Source organism: Carassius gibelio, chromosome B9, assembly GCF_023724105.1.
Source record: "Carassius gibelio isolate Cgi1373 ecotype wild population from Czech Republic chromosome B9, carGib1.2-hapl.c, whole genome shotgun sequence".
In the NCBI taxonomy this organism is placed as follows: Eukaryota; Metazoa; Chordata; class Actinopteri; order Cypriniformes; family Cyprinidae; genus Carassius; species Carassius gibelio.
The window spans coordinates 23,484,123-23,506,647 of record NC_068404.1 but is presented as its reverse complement, the minus strand read 5'-3'; the positions used below and the strand labels follow the sequence as shown (position 1 = coordinate 23,506,647).

Below are 22,525 nucleotides of genomic sequence, written 5' to 3'. Positions count from 1 at the left end.
AGATCAGATCTGAAAAAGAGAACAACAATCTCCCGACAGAAAGATCTGGAGAAGAGATTCAGTGGGATACCCCAGTGTCTGTAGCTACAACCTTCAGATTGATTGAAGAGGAACAACAGCCAGAACCAATGCTACAACCACTGCTACAACCAATACTACAACCAGAACTACAACCAATGCTACAACCAATGCTACAACCACATCTACAACCAATGTTACAGCCACAGCTACAACCAATGCTACAACCAATTGTACAACCAGAGCCACAACCAATGCTTCAACCAACTGTACAACCAGAGCTACAACCAATGCTACAACCACAGCTACAAAGGATACTACAACCAGATCTACAACCACAGCTACAACCGATACTACAACCAGAGCTACAACCACAGTTACAGCCACAACTACAACCACAGTTACAGCCACAACTACAACCACAGCTACAACCACAACTACAAACAATGCTACAACCACAACCACAAACAATGCTTAAACCACAGCTACAACCAGCTAACCAGATAAATACTTCAGTTTCTGAAGATGAAGGCTCGCCTCACATCACAATACAAGAGAGTGACATGGATCGAGATGTCTTAGCTTTTAAGGTGGATGTTGAAGGTGATTTAAATAGTTAGCTCCATCATTCTGCAAATAATGATGGGAGCAAAAATATATGCCATTGACATTTACCACCTAACAACCACTTAACGTCATTCTTCTCTATTCGGATCCATTACTGAATCTGAATAACTCCGAAACCTTCAACTTACTGACTTAGATAAAAAAAACAGCTACTTTTTATAATTATTTACCTATAGAATTCCATCACCAAATATTTATCTAACAAAGATCACCTCACTAAAAAAATATATTGTATCATCTTTTAATCTAACTTCTAGCCAAAATAGTGTCTTTTTAATATGCAAGTAATAAAAAGATACAAGTCTATACAATTTTTGATTGCAAAGCTATAAGTGCAGTTTATTTAGCTTAGCTAATGTAAAGTATACAATGTAATGTGTCATAATTGTAATACATGTCTCTTTTCATATAACTTGAAATATCCCTAGCTTCGAAGACAAATTCCACACCAATTTGTGGAATGGATGAAAGCATGGACGCAGACTGTTCCAGTGTACTGCTAACTGAGAAATCTGAACACACAACCCAAGAAAAACCTACATCCTGCCAAGAAGAGGAGCCAACTGTTATGTTCAATAAACCTAAAACACAGAAAGAGCTCATCCAGTCATCAGAGATGTGTTTGCAAGAAGCATATGAGACCAAGGATGTTACCAAGGATGAATTTGTTGTACATCAAGAGGAAGTGAAAGGTGACTCAAGATTGTTTTTAACACACCATTAATGATCAAAAGCAACTAACTTTGTCTGGCTTTTGCTTAAATGTTCTGTACCCTAGTCAACCAAATTGTTTTACACTTACACTCTTAATAGATAACTCACGATAAACATTGCTTTGTCTCCTCAAAACTGAAGAACCTTGTCATAAAGTAGAATTCTTTACACTACCACCAGAAGATGAAGCTGTCAGACCCATTGAAGGTGATTCTCCAGTTCATTGTTACAAGGACAGAATACAGTTCTACTCTGAAAATGGACATACACTTGAATCAGAGGAAAGTGTGCGAAGACTGAATGTTCCAGTTATAGGCTCGGGTCAATCAGGTGTAAACAACTACAAGGCAAAGGATGATGACATAAAATTTAAGGTGGATGTCAAAGGTGATTTTTTTTAACTAGTTTAAATCCACACTGCTACATCAGTTCCAGTCTTTTAATCATATATTAAAATCAAAGAAGAAAACAAACATATGAAATGAAATCTAAAAAAAATAACCATTTAATACAGATTAAATTATACTAGTAAATTATACTCATACTCAGTATATAACTTCAATTTAGTATAACTTTTAATTTTTCTCATTGCTATTTATTTTAAATATTACCTGTTTAGGTCAAACTATCTGCTTGCATTAAAAGATATTAAATTAAACCCCTTAGCTACATCTTTGCAAACTTCAACTATCCATGAGACTGACAGGAGCAAGTCAAATGATGGAACAGATATTGCTAATTTTCCACAACCTGAGGTATCGAGCACAATGGCAGAGGTGTGCTGGTACAAGGAAGGTGGGGAACTCCAAGAATGCGACATTATCACCCAATCTAAGGAGACTTTCAGAGCTCTTGTGAAAACAGCCGAGCCGTCTCACTCTGGAGAACATGCTTGTGAGACAGATGATGTCACCGTCCAGTTTGCAGTGGACCTACCAGGTGATTCATCAATCATCTACGCCAGCTCAATCCATCCGATTACCAAACTAACCACTTCGATCATGCAATGGTTACTAACTCTGTTCAATCTGTTTGGATAAAAGCCAGAATAATAGGTTGCTGTAAGATGTTGTTACTGCGTATGAACATTTTGGTAGAGAAAATATTATTATTTACATTTGCATTTCATAGCAGCATCTGGAAAAGTTAAAGTAAAATAATTTTCAAAACAGTAATTAGTTAACAAATTGGAAACTTAAAAGTAATTGTCTCATTCAGATATCTATTTAGTTATTATTGATTACAGATACTACTAATAATTTACAATGATATACTTCTTAGCGATGCTACAGGAAATCCTATCACTAACTAACAAATGTACAAAGTCAAAGGCCTGATACATGCACCAAGTAACACCACTAAATTCATTTTCAGTATGTTTGTCTTTGATGTTTGTTGCCCATGTTTTGTCTTTGTTGTAAAATATCTGTGACTTTGAATGTTGTCTTTTACTCTTGCGCTACTAATTTTTCATCTTACATTCGAACTTCATGTCTGTTTTCTTCCCAATTTATTACAGTAATTCAATATATTCTTACAGTTATTTTCTTGCCAAACAGACTCTTTCATAAAACACTGAATGTTAGTCAATATTTTGACTCATTCTTTAGAATCAAGTTTTGAGAAAATTATAAATGCATGTATTTTTTTATAAAAAGGAAACAATCAAAAGTAAATGTGTCTGTACAAAATTCTGTAGCTCCACCCGTGAAGTTCTCCAGTGTCCCTGAGGCTCAGCGGAACATATGCATTGAGTCAGGAAGACCCTTTAAACTACAATGCGAAGTCTCAGACCCTGATGCACAAGTCTGGTGGTACAAAGATGGGAATGAGTTGCTTCCTCAAGATGGTATGGTTACTGTGTATGAGGAAGCCATGAGAACACTCTCTGTGCAAAGTGCTGAATTATGTCACAGCGGAACTTACAGCTGTCAGACAAACAATGACGCCATCTCATTCCTTGTGGAGATCAAAGGTGATTTGATGTTTTCTTTCATGAAGACACCACATGAGATGTGTGTATACTGAGCAAATAAAGCAATCTCCTTTATCACTATGTATTATTATTAATATTTTGGCCTTTATCCCTTAAAAGTAGTGTTTACTGATTATAACTCAAGCACATGCATTCATAAATAGGAAAAAGCAACTTATTAGCCAGTGTTTTTCTACTAAATCATGCAGCTCATTCTCTATGCTAGGGGTGGGCGATATGACCAAAATTTTATTTCATGATATGAAAAAATCCTGATAACAATATATTACTATACAGTAATTTTTGTTATTTTATTATTCTAACTTATTAAAAATAAGAACCAAAATACAAACAATAGAACAAATATAACAAAGGGACAAATTAAAATACGTTTTTTATTTAATTTGTAGTTATTAGTGGTCAACCAATATATCACCAAGGCCGATATATCGGCCGATATTTGGCATTTTTCAAATATTGGAATTGGCCAATATGTTTTTCTGCTTGGCCTATGTGTTCGAGGCGAGACTTTTATTTTGACGGCGCTGAAAGTGGCAGCGCCTGAGCGCACACAGTGTTCACACTCTCACTCTCTTGGTTGTCGTCGTCATTAACAGTTCTGTCTAATATGGATAGAAGTCTGTCTAATAATCAGACAGAACGATTAAAAAAAGGAATTAATGTATACAAAAAGTATTATAACGATTTATTTTATATTAGCTATTGTAGAAAGGCACATATTATAATACTTTCTTGTTTGCCGTCAGCATTAAGCAAATTTGCATTTATATAATTTAAACAAATATTTGAATGACTAATGAACATTTAATTTCACAAACCTTGCAAACTCAGTCAAACACAGCTGTGAAATCTTGTGAAGTGTGCAATTTTATCCAGCATGATAAGTGTGTCCTCTGTATGACGGTCGGTCTGTGTGAATTGAATGCTTTAAAGTAAACTCATGATTCAGAAAAACACATATCGGTTGACCACTTGTAGTAATACTACAGAAACTGAATAATCAAATGTAAAAAAAAACTGCATAGTTTTCACTATAATAATTAAATATAAATTTGTTCTTACTAAAGCTACAAAAAGAGCAGTAAGTTATTTTCTTTTTCTCAGATTTAAATTAGGCTGCTGTCACTTTAAGATAAAATGCATGGTTCCAATAATGACATACATACATACAGTTCCCTCTCAAATGTCTACATTCACTTAAGACATAAGCAACTGCGTTTACAGGAATATAAAAAAATGGACAGACTGACATAAATGTAAGTGCAATGAGATAAAAAAAGAGAGCAGAATTAGCAATCGCATGCTGTATGATAGGCAGTTTTCTGTGCGTGCGCTTCAGCTGTGTCAGTCAATGCGGCACCGATGCGAGTTCTTTTTCACCTCTTATTGCGTTTAATAACTATATTTAACATCATGCATGCCCCAAATTTGTGATCGCATGGCGCATACTGTCTGAGACAGGTGGCTTTCTCTGCGTGTGCTTCGCAATGTCAGTCAGTGCGAACACAAATACCGTAATATACACTATACTAGTATTGTCAAAAGTACTCCCTTACCAGGTACCAGAAGGTACTGCAGTTTTAAAAAGATCCATTTCCTGCTAACATTTGAGCGCTGCTGAGCAGATTCTTAAACACAGCTCAATGACCATAGTGTTCACACGCTCAACAGATATAACTGATTGGCTATAATGATCATCGCTTCACACTCTTCACAGAGTGCTCACACAGAAGCACATTAAAAAAGCTGTCTATCACCGTGGATCTGTCTATATGCAGATATATTAGGGATCCACTGATAGTCACAGTCAAACAGTCATATCTGTTGAGCGTGTGAACACTATGGTCATTCAGTTGAGTTTAAATTGCAGTACTGACTGGTACCAAAATCGGTACTTTTGACAACACTACACTATACTAGAGTTAAGTATCTAAAGATAGATGATTTATACTGTACCATCGCCACAATATACAGTGTCATAACGCTCAGCCCTACTTTATGCCATTCACACCTTTGTAGCTCCATCACTGAAGTTCATTCCAATTTCAGAAGTGGAGAAGAACAAGTCCACTGATGTAGACTCACCAAATGTTCTGAAATGTGATCTATCAGACGTTACCACAGAGGTGCTCTGGTGCAAAGATGGTAGAGAGCTGGCCCCAAACCCTGGGCTCAATTTCCAAACAGATGGAAATATGAGGAAACTAACTTTTCAATCAGCAGAAATGTCTGATACTGGAAACAACACCTGTCATGCTTCAGGTGATACTGTATCATTCAAGGTGGACATTCAAGGTGATTTTCACAACACTACCACACAATTAACTATTGTTTCATGGCATAATTAGATATTTCTTTCATTTCTAATCACTCCTGTTGAAAAACGTACCTCATGTAACGTCTTTACCATCCACTGAAACCCTGCTTCTCTCACTTCTTGATAACTTAATAGCAAGCCCTGTGACTAACACATTAGTAGGTTAAGACTGCCTAATTGTCTTTTGAAAGATTTGTAAACGATTCATGCTTTTTGGCACAGATTAAATTGTCAATAATCTACTTTTTTTTCTTTTAATTTTCCAAATTTTCCCAGCACACCCTGTTAGGTTCTCAGCACTCCCAGAAATTGCGAGGAACAAGTTTATCGAAGCAGGCTGTCCCATTATACTTCAGTGTGAAATCTCAGATCCTACTGCCCAAGTTTCCTGGCTCAAAGATGGAGTCGAACTCCTACAAGACAGTGGACTTGACATCCAGTCAGAGGGCACTATGAGGAGAATGATCATCCAATCAGCTGAGCTCAAAAACTCAGGCATGTACAGCTGTGAGGCTGTAGATGATCGCATAGCATTCAAGGTGGATGTTGCAGGTGATTTTGAGTCTACATACTTTCTCAAAACCACTAACAATGAGTCATATAACGCTTCATCCACTAAATGCTGTTTGCCCTAATCAGAGTTTAACAAAATAAACATTCATAACCAAATAATCAAAGCCCCTCTTGTTAAACACTAAGATGATCTCATCGCCATTTTACAAACTGTAAAAAGGATTATAAAGGTTTTTGAACATCTTCCGAATCACTTACTATACAATATTATTATATTGTATAGATAATGTCACCTAATTTAGACATGCTCATCAACTTATATGCTCAGAAGAATACACATTAGAACTACAGTAGCAAATAACATGAGATACGATCTCATGATATACACTCAGCAAAATGTCTCATTCATTAGCCATACGTAAGTTTTAATCTCTTTCATCATTTCATTTCATTTCATTAGTTTTTATATCTTAGAAAGGCTTTTTGGTAATTCTATGAATTTGACTGAACAAAAATCCTCTTAGCTCCACCAGCGATGTTCTCAGCTGTTCCTGAGATTGAGAAGAACAAGTCAGTTGAAGCAGGCTGGCCAATCATTCTCCAATGTGAGATATCTGATCCTACAGCCGTGGTCCAATGGTACAAGGATGGATTACAGCTCCTACCTCAATCTGGGGTTAACATCCAATCACAGCACACCACGAGGACACTGGTTATCCAGTCGGCAAATGTATCCCACACTGGGTTTTACAGTTGTAATACTGCTGATGATATCAGCGAATTTTTTGTGGATGTTAAAGGTGACATACAATATCCAAAGTATTTTGTTATATAACTAACAAATACATCATTTTGTAGAGTTCCGTTTTCATTGGGTGAAAGCATTCTTCTCTACCTTTCAACAGATCCATTCTTGCTGCTTTATGGGCTCCTTAACCATTTTCCTAATGCAGGAATATACCTGAAGCTTCACAAGTTTGTTTGCAGCATTTCCACCAACTACTACTATTCTTAAATGCTATTTAACCAGCATCTTGTTTCTCTTTATTTTTAAAGAAACCATTCACGCTGGGCAAGCATGTAACCTTTATTATCAGTGCTTAACAGCACTTAATTCTCACAAAGCTTACATTAACTGTATTCTCTTTTTCTGTGAATTACATTTGGCTTTTAGATTGAAGAAAGTTATACAGGGCTGCCCATGCAATCATCATCAGTGCTTGAATTGCATGCTTCACATCATACCTGTGTGACAAATTAAATGCAGCACAACATAAAAACTAAGGTCCATTTCCTTTACATTGCAGCACCTCCTGTGACATTTGCCTACATACCAGAAGATGATCTGCACAGAAATATTGTGGAACAAGACAATCTACTCCTTTGCTGTCAAGTGTCCAGGTCAGATGCTTCTGCACAATGGTACAAGGATGGAGTAGAGCTAAAGCCTAGTGACAACGTCCTCATAGAGGCAGAAAACACTATACGAAGACTGATCGTCCTGTCAGCTCAACTCACAGATTCTGGGATGTACACCTGTCGTGCTGGAGATAGTGCATTAACATTTAAAGTTAATGTAAGAGGTGAGTAAATATGTCTATATTCATACCAACAACTCAAAATCTGATCAAATGTACAAGGCTGTGTAACAAATTTATTTTGTTTCACAGAACCTCCAGTGATGATTGTATATCCCAAGGAAGATGTCCACCTTGATCGCTATGTTCCTGAAGAAATTGTCCTCAGCTGTGAACTTTCACGGTCAAATGGAAAGGTGACATGGTTCAAGGATGGACAGAAACTACAGGAGAGTGAAAACATAAAGCTAAAGTCAGAGGGTCCGTACAGACGATTAAAAATTCTGCGCAGTGGTGTTGAGGACTCAGGAGAATATGTCTGTGACACAGCTGATGATTCAATATTCTTCAATCTAAACATTAAAGGTATCAACTTTAGATTTAAAATATATTGCATGTAGAGATTTCTGATGTCAGCCAGAAGGAAGGTTCTTGCAGCAGATCAGATCGAGATATTCATTTGAATGACAGATTACAAAGACTTTTTTTTATCTTGGAATACCATGCATTGATGAATTTGCATGAAGTGAGAATGATCAAGAACATGCATTAGGAAAGTAAATAAGGTCCATTTTGATGTCATGTTTCCCTATAGAACCACCAGTGCGCATAGTTTCTCCAAGCCAGTCCCAAATGGAACTTTGCCAACAGACTTCTGAGAGGATGGTCCTGAGCTGTGAAATCTCTAGGCCAAATGCCACTGTACGTTGGTATCGAGATGGACTTGAAGTGGAGGAGAGTGACAGCCTAATTCTGGAGGTTGATGGTGTCTATAGGAGACTTATTATCCCAAAACCCACTGTCAAAGACTCTGCAGAATATGTCTGTGACACTGCTGATGACTCAGTGACCTTCTTTGTAAACATCGCAGGTTTGTCAAAGACCCTCTATTTAATAATCAATAATAATAAAAACAGCTTCAGTTCTCAATGTCCATAATGACTTTATTTCTTCATGCAGAGCCACCAGTTAGATTTATTCGACCAAGGAAAATGGCTTATGGAGTAGATAAACTTGTTGGGGACATTGTGGTTCTTGAGTGTGAAGTGTCTCGACCAAATGCTGAAGTTAGTTGGAAGAAGGATGCAGAAGAGATTGAGGAGAACAGCAACATAACTATCACAGAGGATGGCACAAGTCGACAGTTAACCATTCACTCCGCAACTTTTGAGGATGCAGGGCAATATGTCTGTGATGCTAGAGATGATGTGATGGATTTCCTAGTGAAAATCAAAGGTACATTTCAGTGATAAGCAGATTAAAATGCTTTGATGAATCCATCGCTGCAACTAAATAAAATGTTACCCTCTTCCTTCCAGATCCACCACTAAAAATTCTGCGGAAAGCTGACATAGAAACAAAACGCAGATTTGTAGTATCTGATGCCATTGTGTTGAAATGTGAGATCTCGAGACCAAATGGGGTGGTCAGTTGGCTGAAAGACAATGAAAAGATTGAGGGAAATGAGCATTTCATCTTTGAAGAGGAAGGAACATTCAGATCCCTGATTGTCCTGAGCGCTGAGTTGAAGGACTCAGGGGACTACATGTGTGATGCACAAGATGATAATGTTATCTTTAGTGTTACTGTAGAAGGTACTGCTTGTTAAAAGGCAATGTAAACTATGAAAAGCATGCACATGTTCGTTCAAAGAAAATATACAAAACTTTACCTGTACCTTTAGCTTGTCACTGGGGCAGTATCTTATTCGCCCACTTATTTTTTTTTGCTCAGAGGCTCCAGTGTCTATTGTTGGAAATTCAGAGAAGCCAGAACACCACATTTTAATGACAGGAGATGAGCTTATCCTGGAATGTGAGGTATCCCGAGTAAATGCCATAGTGCAGTGGTACTTCAATGGACGTTTACTGCAAGAGGACTCACGCACACACATCAAAAGCAGAGACACAACGAGGAAGCTTGTTATATCAGAACTTCAGACATCTGACTCTGGAGACTATCTGTGTGATGCCATTGATGACAAAATGACCACTAGACTAACAGTTCAAGGTAGATTTACCAGTTGCATAGCCAAGAAAACACAATTTTAAATATGTTAATTAAAACACTGTGCACACAATCACAATTTTTTTTTCTTTTTCATAGAACCACCATTCAAATTCATCAAAAAAGATGAAAGAACAAATATTTCAGCCTATGAAGAAGACAGTGTGACACTACGTGCCACTGTTAACAGGGTCAATGCCTCGGTTAAATGGCAGAGAGGCCATGATCCAGTCAGAGGTGATCGTTTCCACACAACAAGTGATGGTAACAATCACTACCTCACTATTAACCCTCTTAAGAGATGTGATACTGGAGAATACACATGTCATGTGGGATCTGACAAAATGCAATTCAGTGTCCACATTAAAGGTAAGACCAGGGAATGGGCTGTGAAATTCTACAACTCTACAAAATGTTAAATGTGACTGCTTGTAAAATATCTCTAGTAAAAAGTTGTCTAAATTGTCTCCTAATCAGCAATGAAAGTGAAATTCTCCAAACCACTAGACAACGTAGTGGGACTCAAAGGTAGTGATGTGGTTTTAAAATGTGAACTGTACAAGTCAAAAGGAGATGTTCAGTGGCTTAAGGGCAGCCAAGAGATTGCACCAAACAGACATTTTACAATCAGAGCTGAGGGTCGAGTGAGAAGCCTGACAATACATGATGTGACAGAAGATGATGCAGGAGAGTATGCTTGTGAATCTAAAGATGAAAGGACATCGGCAACTGTAGTGGTCAACGGTAAGTTTAATTCTACCAATGGACTTGCGTTAATCTGCATAAATCTTAATCTGAAATCACAGATCAATTTTGTGCCATTTCCTTCTCTTCTCTTCCCAAGTTCCTCGCATTGTGGAGTTTATTGGAGAGCTACACAACATAACTGTCATGGAAGGAGAAGACGCAATATTTAAGTGTGTGGTATCTCCAGAGGATGCAAAGTTGGCCTGGTTTAAGAATGGCCAGCCGATTTCATCAAATGAGAAGTTCAACATCTCAAGTAATGGATTATGCCATATGCTGCATATCAACAACTGCGTAGTCTCAGATAGCTGCAAGTTGACAGCCGACGCTGAAGGTGTGATTTCCAGAGCTATCCTACAGGTCCAAGGTAGAATTCCATCCATTATTATTTGACTGCATAACTTGATTTTCGCCTGCTTACAAATCAATCAGAATGCGACTCATGAACATGTATTCTTAGCATCAACATATGAAGTAACCAATTAAATAATGGGTAATTTTCTAAATAATATTTGGAATGCATAGAGTGGTATATTTTAAGAGCCTACGCAGGTCTTTAATGCCATGTCAACATGTTTGAGTTTAATAATGACCCTTTCAGACATGCCTGAATTGTTGAAAAGGTGCTTATGATGGCTTGTGCTTAACAGCTTCTCCAGTTAGAATTCCACTCTTAACTGAAAGAGACAAGTGTTACTACAGCACATAGCAATGTAGAATGAGGAGCTGTACTCCAAGCACATGAAATAATGTCATTCTCATGGGCTCTGCTTATTGGGTTTTGAAATATAAAGACTTTTCTAAAGTGTTAAAATGCAACGAGAAAAGATCTCATCCTTTAGCCTTCTCTGCATTCAGAGGCACAGGTGCTTTTCACGAAGAACATGGACCCGGTGGTTGCAGAGGAGTTTGGTGAGGCAACACTTGAGGTGGAGGTCAGCCTTGAGACTGCGGAGGTGCAGTGGATGAGACAAGGAGTGGTTATACATCCAGGGTCCAAATTCACCCTGAAGCAGAATGGCCGAAAACGTTCTCTCACAATCCACAAACTCACCCTTTCAGACCGCGGCACCTACAGCTGTGAAACGCTCCATGACCGCACACAAGCCAAGCTCACTGTGGAACGTGAGTCTGCACTGCCGCTTTCTTTCTCACTATGTGCTGTTGTTAGCATTTCTTTATGGTGATGGTCCCTCATAACTGCCCGTTGCGATGTTGTTGTCTTAAACAAACTGAATCAAGTGACCAAGAGTAATGCGAGCAGGAGGCAGCTACTTTAGTGACACTTGTTCCACAGTTTGACAGCAGCTAACAGGTGACTGGCACACTACTTACTGAGTCCTGGGAAACAGCTTTCTGTATTGACATTAGATCAGAAGAGTTATGATAATTTAATTAAGCATGCCAAATGAGAACTGGATCAAGAGCTGGTAAAAGGTCCTGGCTAAGTAACCTTTTAATTCCTCTTAGTTGCCTGTGAAACACAGATATTATGAGAGGAGGATGCAAGTTTCATGTGGCTCTACTCATAACTGATTTCCGTTGCCTTCAATAAATTTATTAGCCAGTCTTATTTCAAACTTATCATACAACATGTTTAATATCTCTTCACATACCTTTTCTAGATAAAATTGATTTCCTCTTTAGAAAATAAGCAATTAATTACCAGTGATATACATTCTTTTCAGGATAGGTCAAGACTATGAAGCTGTGTTATACAAATGAGCAAGTGATGAGAGAAAGTCTGCACTTTGGCTGTTCCTGGCACCAACTATGAATCTGGATCTGTTTTCATTGCAGCTAAATTTATGCACTGGCCTTCAAAATCTAGGGTGGTGTCACCAACTCTCTAAAATAAACCCCTCTTTTCCGCGGGGAATGCCTGTCTGCCTGTCTGTTTTGGAAAACTTAAAAAAATGTTGGCATAGCCCTGATCGAAGGCAGGATTTAGTCTATTGCTAACACCATGCGGACAAAACCGTGCCAACTAATTCAACAACTGTTGCTCTATTTTTTCTCTTTATTACCTTTCGCTTTCATCTTAATCTATCTTTATTTTACAAAAAAGTCTCTGACATCTAATTGCATCACCATTGAAAAATACTTTTCTTGCATTTAACAACCTGTGCTTCTCACACAGCACGAAAAATCAAGATTCGGAAAGGTCTAACTGAGATCCAGACTTACGAACGGGAGACGGCTTCTTTTGAGGTGGAGCTGTCACATGGCAATGTGGATGGTGTGTGGCAGAAGGATGGGCACATTCTCAAAAACAACAACCGCTTGCGTATGACAGCAAAAGGACGAGTACACAGCCTAACCATCGCCAACCTGACCTTGGATGACACTGGCAGCTACATATTCTCTGTTGAGAACATCAGATCACGCGCAAGATTGGAAGTAAAAGGTACTGTGCAAATGAAAACTATGTTTATAGCAGAAACATAAAGGGGCAGTTCATTCCTAAAAGGAAAATTAAGTCATTATTTACATTATTTAGCAGGTGTTGTTCTAATGCTGTATGCCCTTCTTACTTTTTCAAACCACAAAATAAGAAATAATCTAAAATGTTTTTTATCTACATACTGTAATGGCAGTGAAAAGCAACCAGCTACAAACTTGATCACAAAATGATCCCATGCAACTAGTGCTTTCTTCGCAGTAGTAAATATATTTGTTGTGTTCCAGTTGTAGCAACAACAAAATGAGTTTGCATTTTCACAGCATCAGCTTTCATTCTGACAACTGGAGTTCGGGTCTGGAGATACTCACCTCAGAGAAGAAAATACAAATACAAATATACTTTTTGTTTTTTTTCTAGATTTTGTGGTTTGTGTGGGATTTTTATTAATCATGATTGATGTCAGAACTATTTATTGATGTATTGTTTACTATATTTTACCTTTTGTGGTCTAAAAATGAAAGAGGTGCATACTTTTTTAATGTTTTTTTTATATTTTTACATTTTGTTTAAATTATGGCTGCCCCATAATACCAGAATAAACTTGGTTGAACAAAATGTAATTAGTCTCAGAAAAAAAATAAAAACACACAGTCACACAGATCATTAATGGCTAGTCTACCATGGCTGTGGTAGGCTAATACAGTACATCAGGCAGGACATTCAAACAGTCACCATATATCATATATCAACCTCTAATATGACTTATCATCTGAAATATGTTAGTAGCAGCAACTTTACATGGCTGCTCAATCTAATATTAACCTAGAGAAATGTGTGCTGTTCAAGTGTCTGTGGAGTGTGTCTGAACAGTACTGCTCACTGAAGGACAGATGGAGATGCACTCACTTACCCTTAAAATACTTTGTAATTTTTGGGCAAACAAATAAGATTAATACACCTTTAGAATCTGTAAAGACTCTACATTTATTTGTGTGCACACACAATAACAACAAAACATTGTGCTTTTGTAAAATAATGAAAGCAAACAGGATGTGCTTTCTGCTGTTTTGGTCTCTATGAACTCTGTGTATGCTTGCCTTAAAGACATAAATATATATATTTGTGAAATGTCTATTTTCAAATGAACCATTTCAAATGGAAAACAAGTACTCTCAAATTACATAATCTGTATGCAGGGCCATCCTTAGCTGATGCAGGGCCCGCTACAAGGTAGGGTGATCGCGTTCTGGGGCGGGGGCTGAAGTGTCACCAACTTCTCTTTCAAAGAAAACAAAGAAAGCACTAGTTCATCAATGAATCAGGCTATTAAAATGTTAATGCAACCTCCTTACAGTTTTCCCCTGACACATTCTATCAAGCAATGTAGGCAATTAAAGTCTCATTATTATGATTTAAATAAGTTATTAATAAATGTGCGATTGGTCGACTAATGCTTCCAATTAACGACTAGTAGTCAACCAGAAAAATCTTTAGTCGAGGGCAGCCCTAGTTTTAATTTGTGTAAATCATTTGTGAAAACAAGAAAAATTTACTAGAATAGCAACACAGCACTAGATATTAAGACTGTAAAAAGACAAAATACACTTAAAGACACATTGGGCCCTATTTTAACGATCTAAAAGCAAAGTGTAAAGTGCATGGCCCAGGTATACATATACATACAGTATATATATATATATATATATATAAATAAAATTTTATTAGCCTACAAAAAATCTTATGCATTGCAATCCTTTAATTTTTTTATATTTGGCATGTTTGTGTGCTGCTATGTGTCCCTGTGTTTAATAAGCAGCGTGTACGCGCATTGCAGACCTGCTTATACTAACATGCTCTTTAAATAACAAAGAATAACATTGCGCCAGACTTTAGACCAGGTTTGAGTTGGTCTATGGCACACTCTATTTTCAGGTCCTTAAAATAGCAATGCACCAGCAATGCACCTGAACACACTTCTTTTTTAGACCAGCACGCCCATGGACGCACAAATGGGTGCAAATGCATTTGCTAATTAAATGACTTGGCGCTCGATGGGAAAATGCGAACAGCGCCGGACTGAGACTTGGAAACACACTTGCACTGCGCCTTGCGTCGCATTGCGCCGGCTGTATGACAGGGCCCACAATCTGAGACCAAGTCTTAAAGGGGTCATGAATTGAGAAAACATATTTCCTTGCTCTTTTGAAATACAAAAGCTCATTTGTACTATAAAAACATCCTGTAAGTTTCAGAACTCAAATCTTCCATATTAGTCCAAAACCAAGTCAAGCTGCCAAAATGACGCATTTCAAATTTTATCTCAGTATGACATCATAGTGCAATGAAAGACAGCCTCTGCAGAATATTAACAACACTTCATTGGGGAAATTTTTTTTGCCATTGCCCTCCTTTTGATCCTAACAATGTATCTACACTGGGTGTAAGCAGTGTGACTCTATGTGACTAAAGACAATAGAATTCTTTATAATCTATTATTCTGTTTACACCAAGTGGCAACCTTCTGGTCTCTCTCGTGAAACCAACACGAAGTAACTAAACTGCAATTCATCGACTGGCCGCTAGAGGCTGGCTCCAAACGGGAGTCAGTACCATAGACTCCCCATGTTAAAATGCCAAACTTTACAGCATAAAGAAAAAAAAAATGTTCACAGCCTGGTATAAAAAGTGGTTTTGGTCTATATAGTTAATTTTGCCCTTCACAACAACTGTGAGGGGGTGAATTTTCTTATAAATCATCCGTTTAAATTATATTAAGCCTCGATTATCTGGGAGTAACATGCTGTGACGGCCGGCTCTGCCCACTTTGAGCTACAGAAACGCTCTTCAGAAACCTACAGATGACATCATGGACACTACTGTACGTCCATGTTTTTATACAGTCTATGGTTTACACTAGACACACCAGACAGCGCAATGTGGCAAATCCCAGTCAGCAAACTGGAGCCTCATTCTATTTCTGATGTGAGCACATTCCGCATGCAGTGTAGACAGAATCACTGATTATAGTGGGTTCAATCGCCTTTAGTCGCGTTGCATTGAGCCAGTATAGACACAGTGTAACTTTACAAAAGCACTAACAATGTTGGTTTGTTCACTTGATTTAATTGTGGATTTATTTTAACTAATTATAACTAAATTATGTTTTTTATGTAAAATCTTGCTAACATTCTAAGTAGACATAAGAGAACATTATAAAAAACAAGAAATTACACACATAAACTGGAAATTTAGATTTAAAATACTCATCTGGGATTCAGTGTTAAAATACTTTCTAGTTTAAAGTGGAAGGACAACTAAAAGTATGTAGCCTAATTGATATGCTGACTTCTATTTGTTCTGTGTGGCACCTTTAAAACATTACTTTTGTTTATTTAAGCTGCCTGACATCAACTCCAGGCTCAACCGATGACAGGAGTTCAGGGCAGGACAACTCTTATTTTGAAGTGTTATTTATTGTTAGTTTAGAAAACCTGTTTGTGAACTAGTGGTGCAGAAATTACACAAATGCTAAAGTGATTTAGCAGTTCTGTAAGATTTAGCCACTGATTTAAACCATCTGTATCCTTTTAACCAGACCTTCTCTCCAACACCCTATACTGTACAAAAACAGGCACCCAAAATGATCTGAAACACATATCCATAATCCTTAAATAACCTACGAAGGTCATGCATATACTCATATTAATTTATAGCGCCAAGGTATACTGGCTTGCAATAATCTGTATCTTGTTTCTTAATTGCTTTGGCAACAATTAACATATAAGGGGTGGAATTTGGCCATGATCAACAAGTCGTAGGAGGTAAGACAGTCCAGAGCAATGATGTAAGTCTCAAACTGGTTAAATTTCAGACGCTGATGACAGTACAATGGCATGGACAGACAGCTTTGCTACTGCTCTTACCATGTGTCAGGTTACACATATAAAAAGATACAGATCACATGATCAGACTACAGCTACCGAAACATTTTAAACATTCACAAGCATAAGGTGCCGGTGTAAGGTAATCTCTTCTATGCCAAGTCACTCAATAGGGCTTATCCTTTGGAGTCACAGAGCTGTCACTGAGGATGACAATAACGTGTAAAAGCCACAACAACAAAGGACTCATCTCAAAGTCCTCTAGGCACAAAGCTGAGGTATGGTTAAACGATAAGCTCCTGTTGTACCAGACAGATTGATATGTAGACAGCTGATTCATATGATCGCAAAAGTCAAACGGGGCAACCATAGGTAAACTGTCAAAAATAATACGAAATATTGACAGGCTTTGAAGATCACAGCCTTTCAAATTTGATCAAAATAGTTTTGTCATTGGGTTTGCCTAATAAAATGTGTATATCTAGCAAGTTTTCATGTCAAAAGGCTGACAAGACTTCCTTTGCTTCCTCAGAAATTCCAGTAACAATTCTGAAAAAGCTTGAGGATATCAGGCAACCAGAAGGATCTGGCATAACCCTTGAATGTGAGCTCTCACGCCACAACGTGGAAGTCAAGTGGACAAAGGTAAAGTCACATTAAATCCTCAGCTGTACTGTAAATAAAATAAAAAAGCCATAAGCCAATTACTACTAATAATTATGTGGGGGGAAAAACTTGTATAAAATGAATTGGTGGGGTGGGGGTCTTCTTCTTTCAGAATGAAGTTCAGCTTAAACCAGGAAAGAATCATCGCATTTACTCGATGGGAAGAAAGTGCTTTCTACAGATACTGAAGTGTGAGCTGGGAGACTCTGGTTTATATGTGTGTGATGCTGGGGATGCCACTACCTCCTGTTCAGTGGATATCTATGGTAAAAGCAGAAAGTCTTAGATTATCACCACAATAATCTGCAGATTATATAGTTTCCTGATTATTTAAAACTAAATTTTAGCTAAATCTTAATCACGCTGCTGAAGTTATTAACTCGAAGAACAACATTGCCATCTACTGGTACAGAGGTGAAATTAATAACATGGAAGAATTTACCTTTGATTTGTTTTAAATGAGTACTTTACTTTGTGAAATTATGCAACGCATTTTTATGTTTACTAACATTTCAACAGAGAGGGAGCTTGAGATACTACAAAGCTTAGAGGATCTGGATATTCAAGAAGGTCAGAATGCAGTGTTCATGTGTGAAGTGTCCCTGGACGATGTGCCCGGAGAGTGGTATAAAAATGCAGAGAAGATAAAACCAACCAGTACCGTTAAGATTCGTCAGGAAGGTTATTGTAGCACCTGTTGCTAAACTTTACCCTCTTTCAAAAATTATCAACAAAATATTTAAATCAGTATCTGATTATAAATTTCCTGAACCATTTATTTTTCCTACTTAGGGACAAAGCACTTCCTCCTCATATGCAATGTTAAAGAAGACGATTCTGGAGAGATCAAGTTTGTTGTCAAAAATCTCGAGACTACAGCTAACCTTGAGGTGGAAGGTCTGTATTTTGTTTAAGTCAAGCATTCACTACAAATCCAAAGCTAGTCACCCCCTTTGATGACAAGTCACAAATGCTATGACATTTCAAATTGGCCAACCAGACGTTGGATATTTACACTTTCCCGACAAGTGAGAAAGCAGGGATGGCAAAAAACCAAGCACTGTTTCATATATATATATATATATATATATATATATATATATATATATATATATATATATATAATTATTATTATTATTATTATTTTTATTTATTTTTTTATTTAATTTCTTTTAATTATTGCACTGTAAAGAATTAACTTAAAACTCACTTACAACTACAACTTTTCATTTCTAAAGCACTACCAGCAAACATTGTGAAACCACTTCAAGACAAGACTGCTCTGGAAAAGACCCGCGTCATACTGGACTGCACTGTGACCAATCCACGTTGCAGCATTCGCTGGTATAAGGGACCGAATGTCATCCTGCCCTCAGAGCGCTTTGAGATCTGCAGTGAAGGGTGCTATCGAAAACTTGTGATTCAGCAGGTGTTGCTAGAAGATGAGGGCACCTACAGTGTCCAAGTTGGAAACTACACATCTTCAGCAAAACTAACTGTTGAAGGTGAGGCAAATTCTGCCATTTTACACCCATTATGGATCCATTGACAGCACTGTCATACGAAAAAATGAGGAGAAAAAAAAGTAGTTCTTTGAACTGTCAGTTGTTCATTTAGAGATCAGATTTGTTCTATTATTAGGCTATTTGGAGCCTCATTGAATGCACATAATAACAAACCAATGTTTTCAGTCAGTAGCCTATAGATAGAGAGAGAGAGAGAGAGAGAGAGCAAGAGAGAGAAGCTATAGCCTATATGTGAAAAAACACTTTTCAAACCAATATTCAAAATGATTTGCAACAAATGCGCACGTTATGGCAACAAAAATTGCTACCTGCATGCTGATTTTGCTAAATTTGATTGTGAAATACTGATTTTGACATATTAATAGTATTGTATAGGAACTGCTTTTTATTTTAATAAATAAAAAAAACACTGCATTAAAGGTATGATTGTCACTTCTTCTGTTGAAACAGCTCAGTCAGTCCTAATGGTGAGAGAGCTGCAGGATGTGGATGTGATCGCTCCTGCAGATGCAAGCTTTGAATGTGAAGTATCTTTGCCTGTGGACAAGGCACCTACCTGGACCCTGAATGGGGAGACACTGCATCCTGGTCCTAAAGTTGTGGTGGAGAAAAATGGAACCATTCATAGGCTCATTCTCAAACAAACATCCGAAGACATGAGCGGCACAGTATGCTTTATCACAGAGAGAGTCAAAAGCACCGCACATCTGAAAGTCATAAGTAAGTCGTATATTTTATTATAGTAGATATAATGCATGTTTATAACTTGCCAAGTAAAAGTTTACAATATGTGCTTATACTGTACATATATTTGGTAAAATTACCTTTACTCCGAATAGAAGATGTTTTTGATGCCTATTCTTAGACATGGAGTCCGGACTTGTTTTAATAAGAACTTGATACACTTAATAGCTTGGGGTCATGTGATTTACATTGATATCTAGCTGAGGGTAAGGGTTTATCAAGTGACAGCTGACTTGTTAATCTTTTTCTTTTTGGCAGGTAACCGCTGAGCTGTAATACTCAACTACGCCACTTTTTAAATACAAAAATACCAAATGAAATGATGAAACTATTATCTGTTTTAATGTGTCTGATAGAGATAGGATTATCATTAATTTATTTGAAATGTAAATTTAAAATCGTTATTATGCTGTTTTACACATCGTATCCTGCTCTACATTCATTACATAATAATTGTCAAGTTTTTCTAAATTTATTATCTCAAACATTGTGCTTAATAGGCTACACAAAACGAACAACAGACACCCAGACGTGTATTTCATCCATGTTGTTACTGCTTAAATGTCTTGCACATTAATTTGGTATTTAATTTAGAAATTTGTGTACTACTGTATATCCTTGTATAGATATGCTTTGTGTCGTTTTTTAAATTCTTGTTTGTGGGATGCAGATTGAAGTGAGGTTAAGGCGAAATAAAAATCTGCAGGGCCAAAGATGATCAAAAGAGGGTTTGGGACGGAAAGTAACTTTAGCATATATAACAAATACACTGAATTCAATAATACAGACGTTTTACAAGCTAGAGAAACATTTACAAATAAATGAAAACGGTTTTGATAGCTTTAGTTGTTTGCTTCTGTTGTAATCAGAAGGTATGTCACAATTTTTGCCTTTTTCTGAAGAATCCAGATTTCCAAAAGTGCTGCAATTTTCCCTTGTTAAGCAATATCTTTCAATAAAACTTAAAATCAAATTTCCTTGAGGAGTATTCTAATGTCTTTTTTTAGTGAACTGTCAATACTGCAATCCATAAAGGAAAGTTACATACATTACTTATATTCTCTGTTCATTTACACACTTACGTACCGATAGGCTTATGGCTTTCTTAAACTTCATAGAAACATTTCTATATTTTACCAGTGCACTCTCTAGTGTAGTCCTATTACAGAGAAAAAAAAATATAATATATATATATATTAATCATTGTGGGTAATTATGTTATTTGTAATTTTGTAACCAACCTCTATAAACACCATTGTCTGAATCAGAATACCTAAATTAGTATATTTTTTAATTACATATTACATACCAAATCCCATAATTGTAGTTTTAGAAGCAGTTTTAGGAAGAAAAAAAAAGTCTCACCCATAGACTGTGGTCTCACCTTATTTTTAACGCAGAAGCCGTTTTTCTATGAATGTGCGATACTTCCGGTTCATATAACGAGAAGAATAACAACGCATGGTAAAAACGGCTTGTACTACAAACTAGTGTGTTCGTCGTTGAGACTATACATTAAAATAATTTTGGTAAGACACACCAATTTGCAATATGAAAGCTGCAACACGATCTGATTTTTTACATAAAAAAATAACTGGAAGCAATCACACCGGAAGCCAGGCCCATAAAATGTACAAATGACCGCGCACGCGCTTACGTAAAAATTATTGAGATTAAAATAAAAGTTCAGTTTAGAAACATATGAGCTATAAAATCTGTATGTACATATGTACAACTTAAGGTAATGTGTAGGTTTAAAGTACTAATGTAACTTTTAGGTGTGTATGACCATATCCAAAAACAGTGACCAATTAGTTTTTTTTATGGTTTTTAGTTATTTAGTGACATATTACATTTTCCCACTGACTTGAAATTACATTTGTTGGTTCCTGTTTAGATTAATATCTGGTTAAAGATTATTTGCATAGGGCATTTCATCTCGTTATTGTTAACACACACACAAAAAAAATCTTTATGTAACGCTAGAGGGAGCCATACGCGTTCAAATAAATTTAAGAATAGGCGCAACCTAAGTTTTAAAGTTTTTAATCCAAGTCTACATTTTTCTTAATAACGCCCCGAGTAGCTATGAAAAGACGTGTTGTAGAGCACATTAAAATAGTCCATGAGGAACCTGACTACTTGATCACTGCAGATAATACACAAGAGAAACTATTCACAAAGCTACAAGCTCTAAAGCCTACCCACTATCAGATTTTTGTTCTGGAGAAAAAAGTATTACACGTTTCTAATTCAACCATTACAAGTTAAGAGAAATGCATCTGTGGCCCCTCTCATGCATCTGTGAGAATATTAACAAGGCGGTGTATTACTCAAAACAAGCACTACCAAGACTATTACATAACCTCTGAAAAACATGGGCCTGGGTTGGTCCTGTTGCATAAGCGGACTAATGTGAGAAGTCCTACTGAGATTGATGAATAGTGAGACATCGGAGAATGTACCAAGTCAGACATGCGATTCAGTAACATGTTCTCTACTCCATCATCAGTTTCAAACGCTGAAAGACTAAGTACTCACGTACCTATTTAGGCTTAAGTTCGTTGAAGTTTCTTAGAAAGTGAATTTTAAGTAACAGTTTGAATGACTGACATTGAGTACTTTTTTTTTCTTTCAATTTCTTCATAAAATTAGTTTTTTTCTGTTTTTTTTTTTTTTTTTTTTTGACTTTCATAATGATTTATATTAACTCATTTTGTAGAAGTCAATCTTTGTAAATTCCACATCCAATACTACAGGAAATAACACCAGAATAAAATACAGGCTT

The 22,525-nt window shown here is 36.8% G+C and overlaps 1 protein-coding gene across 6 annotated transcripts in view; it reads left to right on the top strand.

Annotated features, from left to right (window-relative positions):
* Positions 1-20,714, top strand: part of LOC127964823 (obscurin-like protein 1) — a 30,139-nt gene extending 9,425 nt beyond the window's left edge. For 2 of the 6 annotated variants that reach the window (XM_052565198.1, XM_052565201.1), the window contains 21 exons: positions 3,059-3,334; positions 5,375-5,650; positions 5,949-6,224; positions 7,493-7,768; positions 7,856-8,128; positions 8,358-8,633; positions 8,723-8,998; positions 9,082-9,357; positions 9,497-9,772; positions 9,869-10,138; positions 10,247-10,513; positions 10,614-10,883; positions 11,375-11,641; positions 12,657-12,923; positions 17,334-17,446; positions 17,580-17,733; positions 17,987-18,148; positions 18,260-18,364; positions 18,706-18,972; positions 19,444-19,713; positions 19,996-20,714. In XM_052565198.1, coding sequence (XP_052421158.1) covers positions 3,059-3,334; positions 5,375-5,650; positions 5,949-6,224; positions 7,493-7,768; positions 7,856-8,128; positions 8,358-8,633; positions 8,723-8,998; positions 9,082-9,357; positions 9,497-9,772; positions 9,869-10,138; positions 10,247-10,513; positions 10,614-10,883; positions 11,375-11,641; positions 12,657-12,923; positions 17,334-17,446; positions 17,580-17,733; positions 17,987-18,148; positions 18,260-18,364; positions 18,706-18,972; positions 19,444-19,713; positions 19,996-20,006 — 4,904 coding nt within the window. In that variant the 3' untranslated portion in view covers positions 20,007-20,714. Of the gene's footprint in view, positions 1-1,073; positions 1,338-3,058; positions 3,335-5,374; positions 5,651-5,948; positions 6,225-7,492; positions 7,769-7,855; positions 8,129-8,357; positions 8,634-8,722; positions 8,999-9,081; positions 9,358-9,496; positions 9,773-9,868; positions 10,139-10,246; positions 10,514-10,613; positions 10,884-11,374; positions 11,642-12,656; positions 12,924-17,333; positions 17,447-17,579; positions 17,734-17,986; positions 18,149-18,259; positions 18,365-18,705; positions 18,973-19,443; positions 19,714-19,995 lie in introns of all 6 variants that reach the window. The other 4 variants (XM_052565199.1, XM_052565200.1, XM_052565202.1 and 1 more) reach the window with 4 other exon arrangements.
* The last annotated feature ends 1,811 nt before the right edge of the window (positions 20,715-22,525 follow it).